This window comes from Apis florea, unplaced genomic scaffold, assembly GCF_048593485.1.
Source record: "Apis florea isolate Af1SG1 unplaced genomic scaffold, ASM4859348v1 contig_3158_pilon, whole genome shotgun sequence".
NCBI lineage: Eukaryota > Metazoa > Arthropoda > Insecta > Hymenoptera > Apidae > Apis > Apis florea.
The window spans coordinates 5,570,922-5,597,514 of record NW_028256713.1 but is presented as its reverse complement, the minus strand read 5'-3'; the positions used below and the strand labels follow the sequence as shown (position 1 = coordinate 5,597,514).

Here is a 26,593-nt window from a genome sequence, read left to right as displayed (position 1 = left end):
TTAACGGAGAAAGTATAGACACAGAGAACAAATAGTAGAAGAAGGATAGAAATAGAATAAAAATATTGAAATCAGCGCCATCTGCAGAGTGCCGCAAATGAAACTCATAAAGTAAGGACAGAAAACAATAAGAGAAGGATAAAGATAGAATAAGAATTGATCGTCAACGCCATCTCTCGATTGCCAAAAGTATCTTTTTAAAAATAGTAGATAAAGTAGATTAAGAATTAAAGATAAGCGCCATCTCTTGATTATTTTTGGAAATATGTTATTGAAAAAATATTTTTGAAAGTCAAAAGATGGCGCTAATGATCAATTCTTACTCTATCTCTATCCTTCTCTTATTATTTTCTGTCCTTACTTTATGTGTTTCATTTGCGGCACTCTGCAGATGGCGTTGATTTCAATATTTTTATTCTATATCCATCCTTCTTCCATTATTTGTTCTCTTTGTTTATATTTGTTTCATCTATGCTTCTCAATTTTCTTTATTCTTTCTAAATTTTTTTATTCGTATTTGCCGTGGCGCGTAATTATAAAGGATAGGGGATATTATATCAATTAAATACCATAATTTCTGTTTTAAAAATTATAATATATTAAACTTTAATATTTAAATTATAATAAAAAAGATATAGATTTCATCTTTGCAACCTGTAAGATATATATAATATATATAATATGAGTTTTTGATGTGTATTCAATATTTTCATGATACAAAATTATAAATTTGTACAAAAATTTTTATTATTAGAAATTTAAATTAAAAAAATATAATACAAGAAGTAATACATTTATATTAAAAACATAGATTTTTAAATTATTAATATATATATTACATGTCGTTTCATATATATTTTAATATATTTATACATGTAAAATCACGACCTCTATTGTATACATATTTTTAATTGTCAAGCGTTCAGTTACTTTTCATATTTTGTATTATTTATTTTCATAAAATTTTTTAAATGTTACAGTGCAAAAAATATGGAAAATATAAAATTAAGTCCAACAATGGCTTTAAAATTAAAAACTAGAAATAATGTCAATAGAATTAGACATAGTTCTCCAAAATTACAAGAAGTTTTAAGAGAGGTTAATCATTTAATATTATTTTTGAACGTCCGAATTTCCAATCTTTGAAACTTAAAACAAATAAAAAATATAAATCTTTGAAACTCAAAATTATGTAATCAATTTATTATATTTTGATGGAATTTTAATGCATAAAATAAAATATGATTTTTTAGAGATGTCGAGAAAGAATGCGAGAAAAACGAGGACAGTTATTTAATAGAAATAGATTCGGTTTAGAAATAAATTCAAAAAATGTACAAGATACATTAACTGAAATTGTTCGTAAAGAATTAAATAATCTTGCTACTACAGATTTAGATCCAATTTTGAATCCTTTTTTTGTAAATGAACCACTTGATCCAGAAGAAGCACTTGAACTTGAAGCTAAAATACTTGATGAAGAAGGTAAAATAATAGAATTTTTTTTGTTTATACATTGCATAACGTTTATGCATTATTTATTATATAGAACAATGGATATTAGAAGAATATGAAAGAATGGTACAAGAAGAAATTGAAGTATTAGCACTTAAAGCAGATCAACAAGTAAATGAAGTTATTTGTCCTATATGTCAGAAATCTAATTTAATAGAAAAAGAAAATAAAATAGCTTGTGAATCTTGTGATTTTGTATTAGACAATTGTCTTAGTGTGAAAGAAATAGGATGTCTTATTAATAATTGTGTAAATATTCATTCTATACAATGTAAGGAATTACCTGGTTTCTTACCACTTTTTGAAAACAATAGGATGTCTTTATATTTAATTTGTGATGAATGTTCAACTTGGGCGTTTATAATATAAATTTTAATATTCTTCAATTAATAAAGATTTTTAAAATTTATGAAATTGCTGAAAAAAAATTATATTTTTTCATCTTATTACCCATGACTGATTAATAATAATAATTATTTTAATTTTAAATAATATTCAATAGAAGAAAATATCAAACATAATATTGAATATCATAATATTCAAATATGGGTAGTAAGATATAATAATAAATATAAAAAAAACATGAATAAAAAATTAATAATTTTTAATTTGTTAAATTCATGAAAAAAAAAGGAAAATTTAATTTGTTTATAGAGGTAATCATTTGAATAATAATACATGAATTTTTATATGATTATATGATACATATTGTACAAAAAACATCCCTTTGTTGATTTGTTTATATTATTTATCATTTATACATATATAATGTAAAGTTAAATAAAAGACAACTGTATATTATAAAAATTAATTAAACATATTTATAAAAAGTAAAATTTTAGCAATTATTAAAAATTATTTCAAGAATTATTTTGTAAAGATTGTCCATTGTTTTTAATATTCAACTATATACAATAGATATTTAAAACTAATAATATTACAATATACAGAAGTCTTTTATAACTTAAACTCTAATTTGAATTCTTTTATAAATGATTTGTACATTATCACATGAAATTTCGTATTAAAAACTTCATATTTAATAACATTAATAGTATATAATAAACTTATAATTTGTGAGCAACCCATTTTTTTATACGTTCGATTTTTTGCAATATAAATTTTTATTCTTTTAAAATTATTACTATGCAAGTATCAACACTTATATATTTATCATAAAATGCAAAATTAAAGTTAAAAACATTTTAAATGATTTAGTTAAATTGTAGTTTTTAAATTGTTAAAAACACAATTAATTAAATAGATCAAATATTTTTAACAATTAATATTTCTTACTCCAGTCTCTTGTTACAATTTCATGGCACTAATTTCATTTAGATGTATTCAAATATATATTTTCATATAGCATATAAAAATCAATTAATTATTTAACGTTAATTTATTATAAACAATTCTTTATTTGTCTATCTTAATAAGAGAGTTTCCAAAATTAAAATATTTTTCTATAAAAGTTATATTTCAACTATTATAAAAATATACCGATAATATAACATGTATTTGAGTCGCAAAATATATTTTTTATAAATATATTTATCTTAAAGCTGTTATGAAACATTATCAAAAAAGAAATAGAATAATTTCAAGAAATAATGATTCCTTTTTTTTTATCATTGTAAGTGACATACATAGTTAAAAACAAGCATAGTAAAAATATGGAATGGTTTGCTCTACATATTTTTCCTTCCTTTTTTTTTTAAATATTATCAATAGATATATGTAGGCAATTATTACAATGAATTTAATGAATTAATAAAAAGAAAAATTTAAGAACGAAAAAAAGAAAGGAATTTATGATAAAAATTTTTTATCGCAATGTCCGAGTGTAAAGTTACATAATTTTTTTTTTAATGAACTGAATGAACATAATACGTAATGTACGTAATTATATAATAAATATGAATGTACTTTCCATTTTGTTAATATTTTGTATGAATAATTGCGATAATCGCTATAAAAAAGGATGTTTAAATCTCAGTGTGTTCCAAATTTATGTAACAGTCATTATAATATGTATTTTGTTAAACGTTGTGAATAAATTCATGTATACATCTTCACATTTTTTTTCTTTAACAATTAGTTATTAAATTTTATGATCACAATTTTGAAAAATATAAGGGAAAAAATTGCACTTTAAGTCCTTTCCATTTTCAACCACTATCATTGCAAAAAGAAACCTGAAAGCTTATTATAAGAGGAATCGTCTTAAAAATTTTCACATAAGTTTCTTTCCTAAATTAGCTTACTGCTACGGTAACTGCTTTTCTTTTGCTCTTTTTTTCAATATATAAGCAAATCACGTTTCACGACGTATTTGCATATTACAATTGGTCACTGAGTTGATCGTCGTCGTTCTGTACGATCGACTGCTGCAAGTGCTTCTTCGGGTAGACGACCAGGATCTGATAGAATATCAGTGGCAGTACACAGATATCTTAGAGAATTCAGAACAGCTGCAATGGTAAATGATTATAAATAAATCTTAAATATTTGTATTTGTATATGTTTGATTTTATTATGCTATTGTTAATATTTTTATTAGTAAAGATACAAACCTGGTCTGAGATCAACGAGTGAGCAATGTTGCTCGACCCATAATATTGTACTTCGATATAAATCTTCAATACTTGCGGTTGATACCGAAGTATTAAAAGAAATCATTAAAGGTTCAAGCAATATACTGAACTAATTATTTTATAAAGAAATATACATTTCATCTTATATACGATACATTCAGTTAAAAAAAGAAATTGTAAAACATATTTTAAAGGATACAATCCAAAATTTCCAATTCTCTCGTGTACGCGTGCGTACATATTCGTCAAACATCTCCTTCATTTTGTTAGTTCTATGTCTAGATATTGGAGCACCCGTTGCAGGAAGCATAGATTGACAATTACTATAATAGAACATTCATTATAAATTCAATGTAGTTTTTTAAAAATGATTAATTTTTTTCTTTCATGTCGACTTTCTTATTACCTAATAGATGTATTAAGGCACTCAATTTGATGTCTTAAACTATCCATCTCTTCCTTTAACTGATTTCTTTCCGCCCTTAACTGCCTAATATAATCTGCTCCTTTTTGCAGCATAGCGGCTTTACTCATCTTCGTGTTTGGATTTTGATTAAGATGCGGTATTAAACTATGCAACATATCAAATCCATTTTTAATATTATATCTACGCTTTTGCTCTGCATGAATGTGCCCAACTCTTCTTTGTTCTTTATATTGTCCCCGTTCCGTTTCGCCTTTTATGTAACCTCGACTTGGCGATAATGGACTTCCTATGCTCATCGGACTATGCAAAGGACTGAGATTTAACCCTTGAGGACTGTGCGCGTTAGAGCTATCCTTCGGTGATCCGGGACTATTTTGTGGCTGATGCGTTTGAGTGTTTGTATTTAATAACATTTGTTGGCTGCAAGTAGTCTGTTGCATTGCCTAATATGCAATATACAGTTAAATACATCATATATTATACAAGGTGAAAATTTATTATTGTCAGTATCAATGTTATATAATCAGTAATATCTTTATACATATTATTTAAGTCTTCGCGGCTCAAGCTAAAGAGTTCTACTTGTATATTATTATTATTGTAAGACATTAAATTGACTTTACAAACATCGAAAGGAACTTCTTTCTTGAACAACATTGACTTAAATAACTTTTGATTTCGAAATAAAATGCAATATAAAAAATACCTGTTGTTGCGATTGCACTTGCACTGTAGATGTTTGCATAGTTTGGACAGTAACCGGCGTGGTAATATGGTGGGTTGTCGTTATCTGCGTAGGCGAAGCTGAAGGTGGAAGCATAGATGAGATGTATTTCATAGTGGTTGTTTGGTTCACTGTTGGCATTATATTATCAGCCGGCATATTCATTGTGTGTACACCAGATGTGTCTATGTAATGATATTGAAGCTTTTATAATATTCTTTACATCAAAATATATATAATACCATGTGATCGATTTTTTAATAATTTGTATATCATTTGTATATATCATTAAATGATTTATAAAACAAAAAATAAAAACTTAACTATATAAAAATTGCATTTCTTAGAATACATACTATTAGTGAGTAACTGTGCGAGCAAAACATTGTTATTTAGATTTAGAGCGGGATCGCTCGCCGCCGATACTAATGGTGGATGAATTCTTGGCGATGCTAATGATGAACTGCTCCGAGATCTATTCCTTGCTTTCATTTGATACTGAAAAAAAAAATATTATTATCATAAATATTTTAAATTTCTTATACTGCATCAAACAGTAAAGAAAACGTTATCGATTTATAAACAGGTTTATTATAATTTACATATCAACCTTAGGTACAGCAAAAACTTCTTCTTTTTCTGAATTAGACGTGGTAGACTGTGGTAATAATTTTGTCGGCTGTATGGTTGGTGTAGTAAGATCCAAACCAGAGGATCTGCACTGTAATAATATCGGTGACTGTGACGGTTGCTCTGTGGAAACCGATACGACTTGTTGTGGTGGGTGTGTCTGAAAAATATTACGATAATCTGATTCTATTGCTAATCATAGTTTCTTGTCTTGTTGATGCAATATTCAAATGAAACACCATGTTTTAATAAAACAGAATTTATCACGTTATATCTGAGAATACCTTGAAATTATTAGTGCTGAATTTACATTGCTGCGCATTAAAGCTTTGCGGAAGCGTAGAGAACTTATAACATTGTTGCGGTTGAACAACTTTATACGGTTTTGTTGAAATCGGTGCAACTGGTGGTAAAGGCCTGATACTTCTATGCTGACTTGACACTATGGAATTTGTTTGTCCGAAATTTTGCTGTACGGTTACCAAATTTGTGATAGGTGAAATTTGATTTGCATGAATAGATTGATCATTCAATGATGTCATTTGAACTTGGTTTTGAACTGGTGTTAGAACTGTTTGAATCTCCATGGCATAAGGTGGCTGTGAAGATTGCTGATATGGCGAATTTTGTTGTTGCGTTGTACGCTGATAAGTATTCCGTTGTTGCTGAGATTGTTGAATTACTCGATTAGTTCTTGAAGAAATTCTACTTGGCCGACTCTTTTCTCTGACAGGTTGACTGGTCGAAGAGGATTCATAACTTTGTTGTATAGCATTATAATTCTCAGCTAAGGTTCTATAATATACATATGGATATTAAAATAGAATTTCATTTTAAAATATTTTAAGTAATGAATAATTAATACTCACATATTATTATTCCTGAACGCATTCGTTGGCTCTGGCTGAGGTTGAGTATATATTTTAGCTGTATATTGAAGATTTTGTATAGTACCTGCTTGTTCGTCCTGTACTAACGCCTGTTGTGAAGCTTGTTCATTCTTTACCGTCGCTTCTTGGCTCAACTCGTTAATCTGATTCATAGGCGTCATCAGATCGAGATCAGGATAGTTTGTATTCAAAGTACTATTTCGAAACATATCGTCCTCCTCAGGGACAGGGGGCAACTTTGAATTCAAAAATTCTACAAGATAATTATTGCGAATATTATTGTTTATTGATATATTATTATTTGTATTTATATATGATTAACTTCACAATGATTCAATACCTTGTAATGGTTCAAGAGTATCCATAAAATCATCTAAATTTGGCTGAAGCGGTCCTAGGCTGGGTTGTATAAAATCCGCCAGACTAGCTCCTCGCGCTGCAATTGCAAATAGCTATATTTATTATATCATTTATATATTAATTTTGCTTATTTTTTATATTTCTTATGTATATAATCTTTAAAAAATATATATATATATATATTATAATGTTATTCTGAGTCCTTATTTTGTGCTTTTTTTTTTTGTTAACAATTTGAATTAATGAGTTACCAATTTCTCTCGGATCGGGAAAGTATAATGGTTGATTTGAACTGATTGTGGAAAATAATGTATCAGTCATAAGCTCCATATAATCTTCATCAACCATCATACTCTCTCCTCCTGGAGTCCCACTGGTCCCTCCGTGTGTGTTGCCTGTACCTGCTCCAAAGTTGCCCGAAGTTCCTAATCCGTTGCCCCAATCTAACACATCCATCGATTCCATCTAAAATAATGCCATTTTTAAATGTGAATAAGAAATATATATAATATAATAATATATAATAATATATAATATAATATACTAATGATTTTTAAAAAATTCTTGCAATATTAATAAATATTCATTATTATATTATCGAAATTTAAAAAAAATAAAGATAATGAAAATTAACTAAGAAAAAGAAAGTAATAACAGCATTTACGTTTTATTCTCTCCATGAAAAATGAATCCAATATTAAAATTTTTAATTTAATAGATAGAATACCATTTCGGTGCCATCTTTGTTCGTCCAGCCAAGGATTTTGTTCCGATAAAACATACGCCATTTCTTGTATTCTGCAGTAACAGCCGCTAGTTTTCGTTTCCAATATTTTCCTTCTAAGACTACGGCCTAATAAAAGATATTTTTTAAATTTACTTCGTTATGTAAAATTTTACAAGATGAAATTGATCAAAATTTTATTATTAAAAAATATAAGGCATCCTTTTTTGAACAATTGATATACGATATATTTATATTTTATATATTTAATGAATATCATATTGAATTTCAAATTACAAAATAATGGAAATTCAAAAGACGTGATTTAAACAATCCATTAACGTATATTTATAAAGCATTTCGAGCGAGTATACTGCCGGTTCCTAGACTCAATTGTAATCTATTTCAAGTATAGATTGTTTGACAATCGTTATTTAAACAAAGAAGAGTTACTTAGTTTACAGGATACGTTCAGCTTTTGTATGCATTATTTCTCCGCGTTAACTTTTGCTTTGCCTTGATCTTGAATCATTTAAAAATCATGATACAAAATCCTACAAAACCAAAGTAACCATCGTCAATTAGAAATTCCAAGAAATTAACAATATTATTATCTTTTTGACATATAAAAATTGTTGCATTATCGCATTGCACTTTGAAATATTCTGCACTTACAAATGACAGCAAGAACAATGTTAAACATTCATTTATCATATAGTAATAAGCAAACGTACCTCAGGTTTATTGTGAGTATCAACATCTAACGGAGACGCGAATTGACACACCAGTGTATTTTGCTTCAAAATAACTGAAACAATACAAATTTACATTACTTTATATACTTCATTGGTTTTCATTTATGAAAGAAAAAAAAGAAAAAGTATATAAAGGAAAAAAAAGAGAATATTTTTTAACAATTTTTTTTATTTCTTTATTTAACTGGTACGCAGTGAAAATTCAAGTTTTGCTGCTAGAAAAGAATTTGTTTACGAAAAAATTTGTTAGGGAGAAAAATTATATACGAACCACGATGCGTGTGTCTTCGACGAACTTAATCGAATCGATCACGCAAACGTTTGAAACGAGTAGTTAGCTGCCCTTCGATCTACGACCATGCTCGATATGTTCGGTATATCGGATCAGAGACGCAAGCGTCCCGATGCCTTCTTTGCGGCGACGCATTTTGTAGCGTATTCGTGAAATAGTTCTTGTAATTAGTAAATCACAAATATAAAATCTTGCAATGTTGCTTTAACTTTGGAAATTGAATTCGCTAGCCCAATTTTCCACCATTCAAAACCTCCAAATCGACGTACTTCCGCCTCGACTCCGTGCTCTGTGTTTCGTTTATAATACACTCTTTTTATTAAAAAAAAAAAAAAAAAAAAAAAAAAAAAAAAAAAAATCGAGGTATATAGAAAATTGAACGAAGATTACTTTAAAAGATAAATTGACGTATTAGAATAGAGATAAAGATGTGTTGATTCGTCTCTTTGTATAATTTTTATAATTCTTTAACTTAACAAATTGTTTTATAAGAAACATATAAAAATAAAGAAAATTAATTAATCTGTTCCCAATAATTTTTCCTGAATTTTGAACAGTTAAAGTGAAAATTTGATTAATTTCGATAAAGTGGCGATTTAAAAATATAAAATTATACTTCGTAATGAAAATAGAAAATATAACAAGAGTAAAATACGTAATAAGAAATTAACATAGATGAAGTTGAAATTTGTAATAAAAATTAACATAGACGAAGTTTAAACAACATAAAGTATGCGTATTAAAATCGCAAATATTCATTTGAGAAAAAGATAGAAATCGATGATCCATCTCTTTTCGATTTATTTTTAACAATTATTTACACGCGATAAGCAAATCTTAACTGTACATTAGAATATAAGATTTAAACGATCTTGTAATAAAGAACAGATAAATAAATTCGTAAAAAATAACTTTGTTTCTAATATCCAAAGAATCAACGAACGAGGAATCATTTCTTCAAGTTCTTTTCCTTTCGCATAAATTGATGCAAAACTATTTACTTATAGATCATCCACAACTGTAACATCGTTTTTAACCACGAATAGTATTGGCCGATTAAGATCGATCGGCACGCGATTTTCGATGTTGACATATGTACGATTGACAACACGGCTAATTTAAAAATAGCGATGGTCGAAATGTCAGTGAACGAGATACGGTTTGCACGCGGTTCTATTGCACAATTCGATCGATTTATTTAAAAGTCCATCTTCTTATTCACGCGATCTCAACGCTTCGAAATATCCTCTTATCATAAACTCGTTACATTCTAATATATAATGAATTTTAAACAAACGTCTCGATAACGAATTATATTATATAGAAGAAAAAAAAAAAAAGAAAAAAAAAGGAAAATAATTTTTCATTCGTCTGATAAGGTAATTATATTACATCAATTATTCGAAGACCTTGACTTTGATTCCTTTTTAATCACTTCCTTCAATGAACTTTACCTCGATTAATTTCTCTCGATGTTTTGATTCGAAGAAAATTTATAAAACGTGAGGGGAAAAACAATTATCGCAAGTATATATATATATATATTATGTATGTGTGCGTATAATTTAAACAGATCGTTTAAATATCGAAGAATTCGACGATGAAAGCTATACAAAGATAACTAATTGATGTAATTTTACCACAAGAAAAAATTTCGAATTTCTTTGGATGACGGTGTTCACAAAACTGAACGAGCTTGGAAATTCCGCAGAAATGCGCTGAGAAACTGACGTGGTAGCTGATGGCGGGGAGTCTTTGTCACTAGTGCGTCACGTGCAAGATATTTTTTTTTTTTTTTTTGTGCAACACTATTTACCTTATCGCCTTATTTTTGCGGCAGGATATCTTGAATCAATTTAATTTGGCTTTAGATTACGCTTTATCTCACCACCTTTGTTTTTCGATTCGTAACTCGATGAAGAACATAATGGTTCGTTTTCTTTTCAAATTTTTAGTAAAAGAGAATTTGTAGATTTTCTGATGAACTTGTTTCGTTGAGAAATCTACTCGAAATGATTAGATGAAATGTCAGAATTAAACAAAATATTAATCAAAATAGGACATTATGATTGATGTTTCGAAAGAATTTCTCACGTTATGAAAAGAGATTATGGAAACTTTTGTAACTGAAAAATTATCGTGCTCTTGATGTGAAATTTTTTGAGGCAATACGAGAAAAAATAATATAAATGAATAAATAATGAAATGAGATAATAATTTCTTTCGATACTTCTGTACTCGAGTGTTTAATAAATGATTACGATATCGAGAAATCTTGAGAAAGCAATATAACTTTTGAAATTTATCGAAAAACATGATTAAGAAATTTTAAGCCGTCGCAACTTGAGAATTGGATAAATCAAGATGACCTAATTAGAAAACTGTCTCTATTTAGGTCAATTTACTTCGAAGAAGTTTACTTCTTTACAAATAAATTTATATTTTATGATTCGTACTATTTCAATCAACACTATTCAGATAAAAGTATAAACTCTTTTTAAATTTGAAAGTTAAATTTAAAATTGTAATTTTTGATTTTGCAAAAGCAAGAAAAAAATGTATATTATTTAACTTTAAGAAGTTTATGTTCACAAGGTTAAAATCATCGATTGGATGATCTCTGAAAAAATGATGTAATAATACATAGTTCAATAATCGAATGATTCAAGATATAATCAATTGTTTCGAGATAATCAGTTAATTAGTCTTTAAAAAATTATAATTGCTTTATTATTAATTAAAATAATTCTAGTAATATGATTTTTTAATTTTTTAAGAATTTTTAAATTTAAAATTTAAAAATTTATCAAAATAATAATAATAAAATAGTAAAACTAACAATTTCAAATTTTAATTCAATATTAATAAAATAATAGTAATAATATATAAGTAATAATATATAAAAATATATAAGTTTTTAATAAGATCGAATATTCAGTTTTTCCCCAAAGAACCTTTTTTCCCCAATTATATTCTCTAATCACATTCTCCTATGACCCTCGACCGCAATCATTGACCATGACAATTCACCCGAAAAAAAGCTGTCCCAGCCAGAAAAATAAAACAAATACATAACGTTATCACAATGACTTCGGGTTATCATGCGATTGTCAAAAATCAGCAAAATTAACCATATGTTTTGAGCTTTGTATTTCCGGTCGCGCATTCTTCGCCATTTTCTACGATGTTCTTCGAAACGATCAAAGATTAAGATTTTCTTAACAATTTCTAACAATTATTCTTTTAAATTAAATAAATTAGGCCAACAAGAGATGTTTCATTTATTTCAATGAAATTTGGTTCTACGTTTACGATAAATATAATTTTAATTACAAATTAGTTAATTATGAGAAAAATTTACAATTTGATATAGAAATAAATATAAAGGATTTTAGTTTTGAATTTATATCGTATTGTGAATATTTTTTTTTTTTTAAACATACATATACCTATTATGCTATATAAATTATACTATTTCATTTGTTCATTTTTTTCAGAAGAAAGTATATATATTTATTACTATTTAAACATACTTTTGTATATAAAAATTTTAATACATTTCAACAATTAAATTATTTATATATAGATATAAAAATTATTCTACCAAATTTCATCGCAATCAGTGAGGTCTATATCTGAAACATCTCTCGAAAGCTGATATCATCATCTTCATCAATTTATTACGTCTATATTTTACGCGCTTTCAGGGTCGTGGTTCTGTGTTCACACGTGCATTTCCTTACATTGCATGTGCCAGCATCTCCATATCACGTTGTTCAGTCTAATCTTGTCCTTCCATCTCAGCCTGATTCCTTTGAACCGATTCCACTTGGGCGATGTCAATTTCTGTCTGGAACAAATTCAAATGCCCATACGTCATACCCACTGCAAAACCAATCTTCGTAAAACTTTTAATAAATATTCAAATAAATCATGAATTACGAGTCATAAAATCGGTCCTCAGAACTGTTAATTTTAATCGTCATTATGACAAAAGAAGAAAAAAAAATATAAACGAATATGTATAAATATTCTTCAAACAGCTGCAAAACTTGAGACAACTCGCGCAAGGCAAACAAGAATTTATCTGAGTTTGTAAAGTATAGTTTGAGGAAGTTGTCGAACGTAGTATATTAACGTCGTTGTAAAATAATCGACGGTTAATCGACATAGCTTTGAAATGTACCGATAAGTTTGTTAGCCTCGTAATAAAGGCTAATCCATCGTTATCGTGCGATTTTTCTCCACTTTCAATAATTTTTCTTTTTTTTTTTTTCCTCGCATAGCGTTAGCGAGAGCTAAAGTCACGAATCCAAAGCTTGGATCATATCTTTTACGATATTCTTAAGACATTTCGCGAGAATCAGATTTATCGTTGAAGAAGCTATGTTTGCTCGAGCACGGCAAACACTTTGCCGTGTTTATTCCAACCAGGAGAACGATTCTAAATATAAGCGTGCATGGAAGAAAATGGGGGACGGATTAACAGAAATACTATGACTTTCTATCATTCCTAATTTACTGGAAACAACAATGACTCGTTCACCCATTAATAAATTTAAATATAGTTGTTGGCCGATATATGAAACACTGCTGATGTCTTTTATCGAAAATAGAATTTATCATGTTTCTGATGAAAGATTTTCGAGTCAAGTTGGATCGTTATTATTTGTATATTTGTTATCTATTGTTATATGATATTATATATAATACATTTCGAGTTTGGAATTTTATCAATAAAAAAACTGATGGATTTAGAAATTAAATTTTGACGATATGTGTATATATATATATATGTTACGATTTTAATCGATATTTGCGATATTGAAAGATTCACTTATTAATCCTTTATTCGAAAATTTTGCTATACGAATAATTATATTTTTTTACCATAACTTTTATAAAATATATATATAAATATTTATGTATGAATCCATGCATTTATCTGAAACATTGTAAAAAATTATATTTAAGTTCATTTATTGATATATATAGTATCGATAATGATATTTTTATCATTGTATTTACCAGTATTTAAGGGTTAAATCGATTTCACTAAATCGATTTCGATGACTAATGAGTTTTTTGAAGCAATCGGTCTTGCCTTCAGCCACTAATCTACAAACCATAAATAAAGTCTAAATACAGAAATAAAAATAAACTAATAATTTTCTAAGATCGCAATTTAAATTTATGTTATTTCCACATTTATTTACAATGACTCTTGAAAAGAAAATCGCCACTAAATTTTTTATTTAAAACTTAATAAATATAATAATCAAATTTTTCTTATTAATCATTATTTAAAATATTATTTAATAATGAAAATGTCAATCTTCTTTCTCATCGATTATTAATGAAAAATCAATATGTGAAAAAAATATAAATGGAAAGATCGATGATCTCTGACCGTATAGATCATCATTTTTCGCGATTTCACCACGGATTTCTTGGAACAAATTTCTCGTTATCAACGTTGTTTCTAATGTAATATCAACGAAAAATCAACAGTTAGAGATGATAGATAAAAAGATTTCCACTAAATGTTCGTGTCGCGCGAAGTGTTCTTCCTTCCTTGGTATTAGAAGACTTTAGACATCTGTATCCATTGACAGTAATTTCATTTTTATGAAGATTAAATCGATTAGATAAGAGAAATACGACGTAGACTAGTTTCTAAAAATATTTATATTTCGCAAGATTTCGAAAAATTATTAATAGAATTAAAATAAAACGCGAGAATGGGATTCATTTAAATTTTTGTTCTTGACGAAAAAAATTCTTAACGAGGAAATATAATCAGTTTCGTAAGAAATTTTCAGAAAAAGAATTTTTTACGATAAAACAAAGATCGAGAAAAACGATAAACGAAGGAAAAAGATCATTTAAAATAATAATGATTTTCATGATGAATTAAAAATATAATTTTATTTTCCTTATTCTCTTTATTTATTTATAGAGATGAATATCTCGACGTAAAATTTACGATCAAAATGATGATTTAATCAATCAAATTTCTGACTTGATAAAAATTGCCTAGAAGATGTTACGCTGTCAATCAATTCAAACGTTATCAATTCTATAATAATACATTACCATTTTTAACTATCAAATATCAAATTGGAATCTTTTAATTTCAAAAAAAGAATCAATGGTATATTTCAATTGTAAATTTTAGAAGACTATTATGTAATTATAAAAAAAAAAACATACTTCGTCATCGTCTCTCTACAAAGATATTTACATTTGAAAAAATGCAAAGATACAAAAATATAAATTGAGTTCCTAAAAAAAAAAATTACGAATCGCAGCATGCGAGCGCGTCAAAATTAATAGATCACGAAACTTTTGCATCTTTATTTTTCTAAATCCTCAGTTTTCCATGTTCACCACGGTTCATCATGTTTCATTAAACAATTAAATCGTTATCGAGGATTAGACGAGTACATAGAACAAATGGTTGAAGGCACACAATCACAATCACGTGACATCGAAACCACACGAAAACTAAAGTCATTCTTTCCCGCCAAATCTGTTTCTCTTCTCAACCAGGATTTATAATCTTTCGCGATTAATTAGCCATGAGCATCCCGTTATCAGATAACAATTTATTTGTTCGTCACAAGCCAATGGGCATGATCCATCGGACTGGAAGGGGCAAAGTCGATTATTATTCTCGTTTGTCGCGGAATTTGTTTCATATTTGCTGAATATTTTTCTCTTTCCTCTCTCGATTTCTCTTTCTTTGTTTTTTTCAACAATGGAACAAAGTTTTTTTTTATTCGAGTTTAAAGTAAATTCGAATTTAGCTGCAAAGTTTCGAATTTCTGTTTGAAAATATCTTGAAAAAAAAAAAAAAAAAAAGAGGAAAGAATATTTTTAGATAGATTTAAAAATAGAGAAGATAATAGATTCGAATCTCTTGCAAATACTTTAACCAGAAAATTCTACACCGTATTCTTGAAATAGTTTTGCTTATAATTCAAAAAAACAAAATTTGATTTTTTTAAACAATTTTCGAATTTTATAAATTAAAAGTTTTCCTTATTTTTAAACATCTTTTGTAAATAATAAATAAAAAATGATAATAAAAAATATTATCTCTTATATTAAATTGCACGAAATGAATCTTTCATATTGGATTTGATTTTGATCCATGAATACATTTGATCATCATCACTATATATTTTATATATAACATATTTTCAGTTTCGTGTTTTTATGAGCTTAATTACATGAAATTCTCGTGAACGTGGAGATTTAAAGCTTCGGAAAATTTCGATTAATAGAGTTGTTCGACACGCGGCGATAAAAATATTTTAAGCAACGTGTTCGATGCTTTTGGAATAAAATTTGAATGTCTGAATAGGAATATCGCTTGGAATTGAAAAAAATTCGAAACGAGATTTCAACACGTAAATAGATTCACGAGACGAGAATGTATTATCTTCGTTTTAAATCAAATGTTTGTAATCGTGTATTTGATCATGCTCGAAAAAGAAAAAAAAAATTCCAAAATGCTTCCATCGAGAAATTTATGCCTCTCGTCAATTACGTCAATGCGATTGTTATCACGAACAAGAGGCGAGATTATCTATGATATAGAAATACGAGAGTATCTTCTAATGAGTGATAATATGTATATAAAAATTCTCCACAGAATATGTGTACTGTATCGTTAATTTTAACTTTTAAGAAGTTATAAAAGCTCATCAAATATTCATGGCGTCGAATTACACGATTCATCCAAGATACTCCAAGATACTGATTATTGAATAGAGAAAAGCAGCTGCGATTAATTTAGACGAATATGCAAAATTAAAATTGATTAAAATACGAGAGCTAATACAAATAGCAATAATAGATACATATATAAAGAATTAAAAATAAAGAGGAATGAAAGAAAAAAGAAAAATCAAAAAAATGAAAAATAAAACATAATAGCACAATAACATGAAGTATACTACGCAAACAATGTTATAACTAATTCTAGAATTAGTTATTTGTTACAAAGTTATAGCACATTTACAAAATCTAAGTAAAATAAACATGCGTTCATCATCGATAGATTATAATATCAAAATCTTCTAATATCGGGGTTTTTCTATCAATTTTTTCAATCAATATATTAGCAACTGAATTATTCGTTCATTAAGATTAAAGACATTTTTATAAAAGATATATTAAAAAATAAAAAAAAATACAAATTAAACGTATTAAATTGTTCTAGCGCTCTAATTTTCACGGCAAGAACGCGCTCGTTTTAACCTTCATTCGTTCTAATTTCACTTGAAATTAAGTAGTTCTACAAAATAGAAGAAAATTGATCGATATGCAAAAGTGGTCTCGTGCGAGCATGTTCGCGCTTATATTCGCGGGAAACGCAGGGCACATGCGAGCGGTGCATCTATACTCGATGACGCAGTAACCTTGCACGATAAAAGACACGTTGTGACACACAGGCCTTTACGGTAATTTAGCTTGATTTACTTTTTCGAGTTACGCGTGTCGCGAGAGAATGACCACCGTTTAACAGGATGCTCGCACGAGACTCGAACACCTATCTCCTATCTACTTTTTTTAAGGTAAGTTTCACTAAGATTTTACGATGAGATGAGACACGGTTTGGTTTTTCTAGATTTTCAAATGTATTGGAATTCGTTTTTTGCGTCGAATGCGAAAATTTATAAATTTTTGTAGTTAGGAACTATCTTTGGAACAAATGTAATGGTGAACCTGTTTGAAGTTTGAGTTAAATCGCTTTTGAAATTGAGGATCGTTTTCAATATATCCAATGGACGATTTTTGATTAAAAAATATTAAATTACAAAGAAATCCCTGTTCTTTTATAAACAATAAAATTTCAAACAATGAAAATTTCTTGTAAATAATTAAATTTGTGATTTTCTACTTCTCCTCGGATTGTCAATAAATGTGAAAAATTTCGATAACTGATTATTATCAAAAATAATAATTGATTTCGATATATCGATTTCACGAATCGATTAATATTAAAATATATACTATAAACTATTCTCCTTAACTTATATTGAATAATTATAAGAAGAAGAAAAAAATACTATTCATTCGCGTTCATTCAAGTGTCGAATCGAACAATCACGATACCTGGTTGAATAATGCGAGCACGTGTGTTGGCTTACTATCGAGCATAGTTGGACGGTATCAAAGAGGATCGTCAACGAACGTGTCACATAACTTTTATCCATTGCCATTTTACGACGAGTGAATTAGGTTTGAGACAAGACACGCAATAGGAAACCGTTGCTTTGGCACGGAGAAAAATCGAAGACAACAGGAACGGAATCATCCAATACCTAAGACTGAAACGCTGCACTAAGACGAACTTAATCATTGTTGAGGTCAATTGCAATTAGCATAGAATAATTGTCACCTAAACGCGGTCATAATTACCAACGTTTCTTTTCCAACACTATGAGTCATTAACGAATCGTTAAATTGCGATAATGATCGAATCAGTAATAGTTACGACACGATTTTATGCGATGTGCCATTTTGACAGGAAAATTTATGATCGAGATTTCATTTTGAGATATTGTCGTGAATAATAACTTCTATGGAGAGAAAAGAATAAGCAATTTGATGTAACAACGACAAGGCCGTAACACGCGAAAATTCTTTCGTACTAATATTGTTCGTAAGAATACAATGACAATAATGACGTCACTGCAATGAGAAACGTGCATATAACACATTGGGCAAAAGACACGAGCTTGAGATAATATATTTCGATTCGTCATGGTGCAATAACGATTTTTGATATTACGATTTCTTTGGATTTAGAGATGAGCGTCGAAAGCTTGCAACGAATTTTATATAAGTACAATATAAATCATTTACGACAATGAATCGAACAATCGACACGGAATTATTCATGAATCTATTATTTTTTTTATAATAGTGATTACATGATATTTCCTATTTTCTTATCAACACCATAGTAAGTAAGTAAATAGAATTGACACACGAAAAATTTGACAAGTTGTTCGTGCGATGTGAGTAATCTTATGGAGAAGTATATAAAAGAATATAGCTTTAAAGTTACGACAATGTAACTTCCGTTCCAACTTCACTTCATGTGCTTCAACCTTATTCGTCACTTACGTTCACAGCATATCAAAGTTCCATTCTCTTGATCATACTATAGCCAAATACCAAGATAAACTATTGAAAATTATCTTCATAGTTTGTGAAAATTATTATCTTGAATAAACAAACATACTTTCAATCAAATCTCTTTCGTTTCTTAACTTAACTAGAAATCTCCTTTTCAAGTTTTGAATATTTTTAGAATATACCAAGCTCGATTTTTTTACTATATATTGGTATATAATATCGAGTAAATTGTTGTGGCCAAGCACGTCGATAAGATATCCTACTTTTATCAGCCATCGTAGCCACTCACACACAAGAAAGGATAAGAGGCGTGTCAGAATTATTTCACCTGATACGACTTCTGATTCAGAGGCTATTTCTCGGTACGATAAAATAATTTTAAACGATTAAAAGAAAAAGAAAAAATGATATATATATATTTCTTTTAGCCAATAAAGATCGAAGAAAACCACTACTTTTTTTTTCTTTTTTTTTTATTTCGCTCCATTTTATGGCATGCAGCATGGCGTAAACATAATTTACAAGCGTGTTGTTCGGGATAGACGTTTACGTTGCGTCATTATGACAATAATATCATCATGTTCTGTTACCGATAAAAATATATATATCTATATTTTTTTCAGTTCGCGCGACCAATTGCAGTTCCGACATAAATCATCATCAATCGATTAACCTTTTCATCGTGAAGGCGGAACAATAACAATGGAGACGTTATCGGCGGAATATTACGATATCAGAGTTCATTTATTACTCAATCTTTGGGACAGACTAAAATAACGATTGACCGGTCGAATAAAATAATGCGTTTATTCGGCGTGTAGTCGAATCACTTTGTATCGTATTGTAAATGTAAGGTTCACCGTTCTTTGAGCCTTCTGTTTTCTTTGTTTTTTTTTCTTTTTTTTTTATATGTTAATTCATCGATTCATAGTTTCACAACATTACACGATATATATATATATATACATCTTTAAAATGTCGATTCTAAAAATCAAAATAAACGTTAAAATTAGTACATAAAAATATCCATTGATACATATTCAATTATTTTTGCGATTTTTTATATTTGTTTCGATATCTAAAATTAATCCATCGAAAATTGTTCACGAATATATTAACACCCTTACATCTTTTCTTGCAATTCGAAATATACTTTTCTCTTTTCTCATAACATTCTATGCAATTAATTGTCCATAATGAATAAGTTTTGTTCGCTTTAATGGCAAGAATGAAGCAAAGTTTCCATAACAATCGCGGAAACAAAAGACCAACAGCGATAACGAGATAGTACAATTAAGTACATATAACAGCAATTTCCTACAAGTTGCTGCATGTAATTTATAGGTTCGTCTTAATTGAACGTAGTTCCTTATTATTATGAGTACAATAAGTTCTCTTGATTCCTTTTCCTTTCAATCATTCTTCTGCTTTTGCTTCAATAATTGTTTATTATTGATACGTAAATAATATGAAAATATAATCAGTCGATAAATTATGGAATCTTTTACACGTGTCTCGTTTAGGGGCAAAGGTGCTTTTCGACAGACTAGATCATCGTGAAATTATTGTGTACAAAATCTGATAACTAATTCTGCGTCATAATATCTATTCAACGTTAATTTTAATATCGTAATCGAGAAATTTTTTCTCAATATTATCGTACACGAGTACTTTGTTCTGCAAAAATGAGATATTGCTAAATATTAAGAGACGTTATAAAATTTAACTATGGATAATTATGGATAATAAACAGTCGACGAAATATTTATTTATATCCATGAATTGGAATTATTCGCTGTTCGATTGATTCGAATGTTAAAAATACTCGAACAATGAACTCGTGCTCTTGATTATGCTATCCGGTTTACAGAGTCTCGATATCGATTATTTTCATCGAATAGGACGAGCTTAAAAACAGAAACAGAGTTAAAAACAGAATTATCAATAACAAAGGCAAAAATGAAAAGGAAGAATTAATAAATAAAATAATAAACCATTAGAGTTAATCCAATAGATTAAATTGATTCAAGAAATCCTTCATAATTGGTATCTCATTAAACTTTCAAGAAATCTCTCAAAGCTTTCGATTAACCTGTATAATAATTTATTAAAAAATAAATAGGATAAAATAATTCTCTTTAAACGTAACAAATACGATAAAATAAAAATAAGATCGAAAATATTTATAAACAAACGAACAATTAACTTGAGGAATTATTCGAAATTTATTTGAAATCAAAATATCTAGATCTATAAAAGACGAATAAATTTGTTTTCGTCAATTAAAAGGTTAAACGTGAACGATCTGAAGGAAGTCCATAGCGGGATACAAACTGTCCCATAAAGAGAAAACGGAAATTGTCGTAGCCTGTCGGTTTCGCCGAGGCCGAGCTTAATTGCGATGTTGTCGTTTGGTTCTACGGCCTCTTCTTCATTAATTCAATTGTCTGTTATCAGGCGGAATGTCGGCACGACATTTGTCCGGTTGCCGAGCTCGAAATACAACTAGAATCTGCGCTGCCCTACTAATCTCTCAAGGGAGCCGATTGCGAGAGAGAGGAATCACCACGTGTCGACTTGCGAGTTCTTGCAAAATGATTGTACACATTCGAATCACGAGACTGTTACGAGGCTAGCATACATGGATACTTCTTTCGTTTCTGGTCATTGGCATCATAGTGTAAAGTTCGTTTCTCCTTCCTCGCAACGAAACCACGACTTTCAACGACATTGATCAATCTTTCTAACCGATGGAGAGATACTATATAAGAAACTCCACCTATTATATATAAGGATATACCTGGAAAATGGATGACAAATGGAAGGGAGAGTGGTAAACTGAAGTTTCAAATTTTCTTCAATATTTCTTTAACCCTTTTGCTATTATACGTGACTCTTATTATCATCATCACTAGATATTCATATATACAGCATTCATTTTTTTCAGATTTCATTCAATTTCTGTAAATGATAAGAAAAATCAATGTGATATTTGTGACTTTACCAATTAAATTTTATAAATTGTCATATATATATTTTTCTATTGACAGATGTACAAATATTCTAAATATTATATACCTTTATATATAACTTTCTAATCATATGCTATAAATGCAAAATAGCTATCAATTCATTTTCAATTCCATTAAAATCAATGTGCATTCTTGATAAATCCTATCACCTACAAGAAAGCGCAAGATTTCTCTTCGAATCTATTAACCTAAGGAAAAACTGAGGGAAAAGAGAAACTCACCTGTATGCGAGGGACATGCACTGGAACAGCTTGTTTAAGGACGTCTCAATGCTGAGCTGCTGAGAAGTTTTCTCATTCGAGGAGCTGTTGGCGAATTTCTCGTGCGACAATCCTGGAGGCGTAATGATTGCGACCTTGACAGCCTCCTCCTCCGGCACGGGAACAGCGAGCTCGTCCTCGTCGTCCTGGGCCTCCGCTTCGAAATCCGAGACCATGAAGTGACCGGAGTGTATGATCTCGCGGGAGTCTCTGCCGTTATCTTCCTTCCTCCCTGTCCCAGAACGATGAAAACTTTGACTCGGTGTCGTTGTCGTCATCATTGTTAACGGCTTTCTGTATATCAGTTCGGCCTGCATCCCTCTTTAGCGCCACTCTGTAGAACATAGACCGTTGATTCATATTTTCCTCTTTTATTTATTTATTTTTGTTTATGGTTATTGCTATTTTAATCTTGTTTCCGATTGATTAGATTAGCTGGATTAATTCTTGATAATCTGTGAATTTATCAATGATACTGAAAAGTATCATAGAGCTTTTTTTAAAATGAATATTGCTATATAGATATGATATAATAGAGTTGCATGTGCCTTGCTGCTAAGAGATAACTCAGAAAAGAAAGTTGAAAATGATAAATTATATTTAAAGATAATTCTTTGTAATTTTGAAAAATTAATCTTTTGAAATTGAATATTATTTTCGAAACAAGAATAGGATGTAATTATTGTGCTATATATGTAATAATATTATATTATCTTATAATTACGAGACATTAATTATATAAAACAATGAAAAATTCTATGATTGTAAATATCTGGAAAACAAGATATTGACAACTGCTTATTAGTAATTATACAGTTTGGTAAGTGATATAGAAATCCAAAGAAGAGATGTAAAACGAGCTCATTAACAAAGAATTTAGTGATATTAATCGACCTCGTTTCGCAAAATCTGCAGAGACTGTTCATTCGATGTCAATAGAATGAATCCTTTGCGCCAGACATAACAAATATTTTTATCGAACAATCGATAAGCTTTTAATTCTTTTCAATATTTGTCTATTTTTCCTTAAAATAGAACATTGTTTTTATGCGATTTTCCTTTTATCTTTTTTATTAAATTTATATCTTGCTCATGCGCCTTTACATTTTCTCAATTTTCAAATTTTTTTTTCATTTTCTTTTTTAAATATAAAATCATTACATTTAACATGATGAAAATGAATATTTCTGGTTGAAATATTTTCTTCGCTGACGCGCAAATTCAGAACATATAAACAACTTTTATACTCGGTTGAACGACCGGAGATCGTTAAAGACATTTCGGTTCGTTCGTTTCCATGAAAACATGATCGCGCGCCAGAATCCTCAATGGTCAGTGACTTCTTCCTCAGAATGCTGTGGATATTTCCTATCTAAAATTAAATACGACACATTTTATAAGAGTTAATTGTTATTCACAAAGAAAGACGAAAACTTTTCCTAGTGACCGCAAGAAAATAATATTTAATAATTATAGGAAGAAAAATTATAACCGATTCTTATACTTTTATATAACATTATTGCAAAAATGATAATTTTTGAATTTTTTATTCTTTACGTATTAATTTTCTTTATAAATAAGAAAGCAACCAATAGAATCAATGAATATTAGAAAGTTCTCGAGGTTAGGTTCCAATGACAGAATTAATTAACATGCTGAGTAGTAGCAGAAAAACTGACATGTTACTTAGTTACACATGTTGTAAAAGAACTGGATAAACTTAATATATATTTTCTTAACGTACAAACTGATCAATTCAAAACATTCGAAAATTATTACTGTGTTAACGGCTGGTATAAATAATCATTCTTTAAAACAATTTGTAAAAGGTTAAATTGTGACGCAGATTCGTTGGTTTTAATATGCAATGCGTGTTAGATACGTCTAATAAAAGTACATGGAAACCTTCACTGAAATACATGTTACGAAAACGTCTAACGGAAATCGAAATCCATTTCTAATAGGCAATGAATAGTCGGAATTCGATATCGTAAATTACAGGTTAATCCACTATAACCGGTTTCGGAGATAAATTTTTTTACCAATCATATATTAACAGTTGATGATATACATCTTTATGTACAATGTGTTGAAATTTAATTGATATTATTCAGCAGAACATATCAGATTTATATAATTATAATTCCACGTGTACAAGATTTACTTACTACTTACTTTTCGGAGAAGAATAAAATATCAGTTAACTGATAAGTTTTAAACTTATTTTAACGATGATAGTAATTCGACTAACATTACTCACAGTATTTTTTGTAATATTACGCAAGTATGTTTATCGAAACAGATTTTCTTTGCAACAATTCTATTTAATAAATGATTTTAATATTTCACGACATTATTATCTTAAAAGTGTTAATGCTCTTTCACCCCGATGTCACTTCGTATCGGTAGGTTAACCGCTTTATCCGTTCATACACGAAGGTTTTTTCCTTTCCTCGTAGTTTTAAAAATCATGTTATATTAATAGAAAATGAAATATTATTTTTACTAGTTTATTTATATAATTATTTCAAGTTTTCTTATTGTGAAAATTTCTACAACTATAAACTCTATCGATAATCTATCTCTATCGATAAATTAGAAGAGTAGAAAATGCACGATCGTATGCGAGGATAACACATTACATTGTGACGTAATCGTAAAATATTATATGTACTTTATCAGATGTGCCATTGCAATTTTATTTGTTTAAACACTTGCCTTTATGCATGAAAAAACAACATTGGTATAACATCTTTTATTTTCTAATCTCTATGCAATTACAAACTGCCAGTCGAAGATAGAAATGAGTTTAGCGTTTTTTTATAAGACGCCAAAACTCTTTTCAAATGGGCACACCTCGATCTCTTATGCAATCATCGGTCGTATTTAGGAACTCGTCACGGCGAAAACAAAAACATTCTGCTTCGCCTACACGTGCGCGTGGCCACGAGAAACGTGTTTTTTAGCTTGGAGAAACATGGCCGTTCTGATTACGCGATAACAACAGCATATTCAAATAGATTGTCAGAATAATATCATCTTCCACGAAAAATGATAAGAAAATTTTTAATCATTGTAAATAATAAATAGACTAAAAACTTACTTGCAAATTTAATAAATTAAATGATAAAATGTAAATCATATGGGACTTTTTGACAATAAAAAAATTATACGTTTAAAGAATAGAAATTTTTAATATTTCGTCTCTCTGTGAAAATATACACAGAACAATATAGTATTTTAAAGTATCACAATAGATTTGGCAATGATACACGCATGGCACCTGTCATAATGTATGGTTAAATCGAACAAGGAAATTATTGCGCGTACATTTTACTTATTTCTTTTCATTCTATTTGTTTAGATTTCTTTAATAGTTGTTTAAAAATCGAAATGTTGTCTTTATCTTATTGCAATAAAAATCGTATCGCGCGTTTCTTATATTTTATAGCAAATAAAATCTTTTTGGGATGAAGTAGACAAAAGTCTATAAAATATAAATTCGTCATTCGTTCATTGGAAAAAATTTATCGATGATTAAGAATATATTTGCAATACTATTTAATCAGCTATGCTCATTTTGGATTATGAACATGAATGCATAACACAGCACTTCTCGCAAGGATCACAGTTTTTATTGTCGATTTTTTTCCTCACTCACCTCTTCTCACTGCGTGTCACCACTCGTCGTTGATACGTACACACCGTTGCAACTTGACGACGAAATTTAACGATCCCCTTGTATTAATTTTTCTTGAATCTCGACGAATATTGTCACACTCACGCTCGCCGTCAGGCTGGGCCGCGCGGCGCCGCGCCCGGACGAGGCCCGTACGCGTTATTACACGGCATACGCTCGCTCATACTGGCAGTGACGCCATTTGCACGAATCCGCGTCCACGACGGACGACTGGCGGCTCTGTGTCACACAGCTGACATGGGCGCGTTTATTTCGACCAATCACAAATAAGCATCAAACGTAGCGCCGCAACTTGATATTTAAATAAATATTTGAATATTTAATTTTGTACTTCCGCTTTTGTTATAAAAATACCGCGGTAATATATCTTAAAATATTTGTAGTTATTATAAATTATTCATTAAAATTCAATAAAAAAATTAATTATTCTAAATCATCAGATATAGATACAATCTTGCGTAGTCATTTCCTTATGTATAGTGAAATCTAATAATTGATATAATTTTTCAAAGATTGTTTTTTAGAAAGTGATATT

General features: G+C 28.9%; 2 protein-coding genes across 4 annotated transcripts; one reads left to right on the top strand and one right to left on the bottom strand.

Moving 5' to 3' along the window:
• Positions 1 to 669: 669 nt before the first annotated feature.
• On the top strand, positions 670 to 1,924 carry LOC100867223 (RPA-interacting protein). Its single transcript, XM_003698734.4, has 3 exons — positions 670 to 1,098; positions 1,254 to 1,485; positions 1,550 to 1,924. Exons 1-3 carry the CDS (start codon positions 991 to 993, stop codon positions 1,882 to 1,884), a joined length of 675 nt encoding a protein of 224 aa, XP_003698782.2. The 5' UTR covers positions 670 to 990; the 3' UTR covers positions 1,885 to 1,924.
• A 260-nt stretch (positions 1,925 to 2,184) lies between these two features.
• On the bottom strand, positions 2,185 to 26,292 carry Mondo (MLX interacting protein mondo). Of its 3 annotated transcripts, none has more exons than XM_003698731.4 (16): positions 26,020 to 26,292; positions 22,320 to 22,692; positions 12,655 to 12,761; positions 8,599 to 8,672; positions 7,868 to 7,993; positions 7,392 to 7,605; positions 7,121 to 7,216; positions 6,760 to 7,033; positions 6,175 to 6,685; positions 5,871 to 6,050; positions 5,617 to 5,758; positions 5,243 to 5,445; positions 4,516 to 4,979; positions 4,309 to 4,432; positions 4,089 to 4,218; positions 2,185 to 3,986 (listed from the first exon to the last, which is right to left on the bottom strand). In XM_003698731.4, exons 2-16 carry the CDS (start codon positions 22,673 to 22,675, stop codon positions 3,865 to 3,867), a joined length of 3,123 nt encoding a protein of 1,040 aa, XP_003698779.2. In that variant the 5' UTR covers positions 22,676 to 22,692; positions 26,020 to 26,292; the 3' UTR covers positions 2,185 to 3,864. The 3 variants fall into 3 exon arrangements, with proteins under 3 accessions (XP_003698779.2, XP_012348965.2, XP_012348966.1); XM_012493511.3 differs by having other exon boundaries at positions 5,243 to 5,340; XM_012493512.2 differs by having other exon boundaries at positions 12,655 to 12,757; positions 26,020 to 26,263.
• Positions 26,293 to 26,593: the final 301 nt, after the last annotated feature.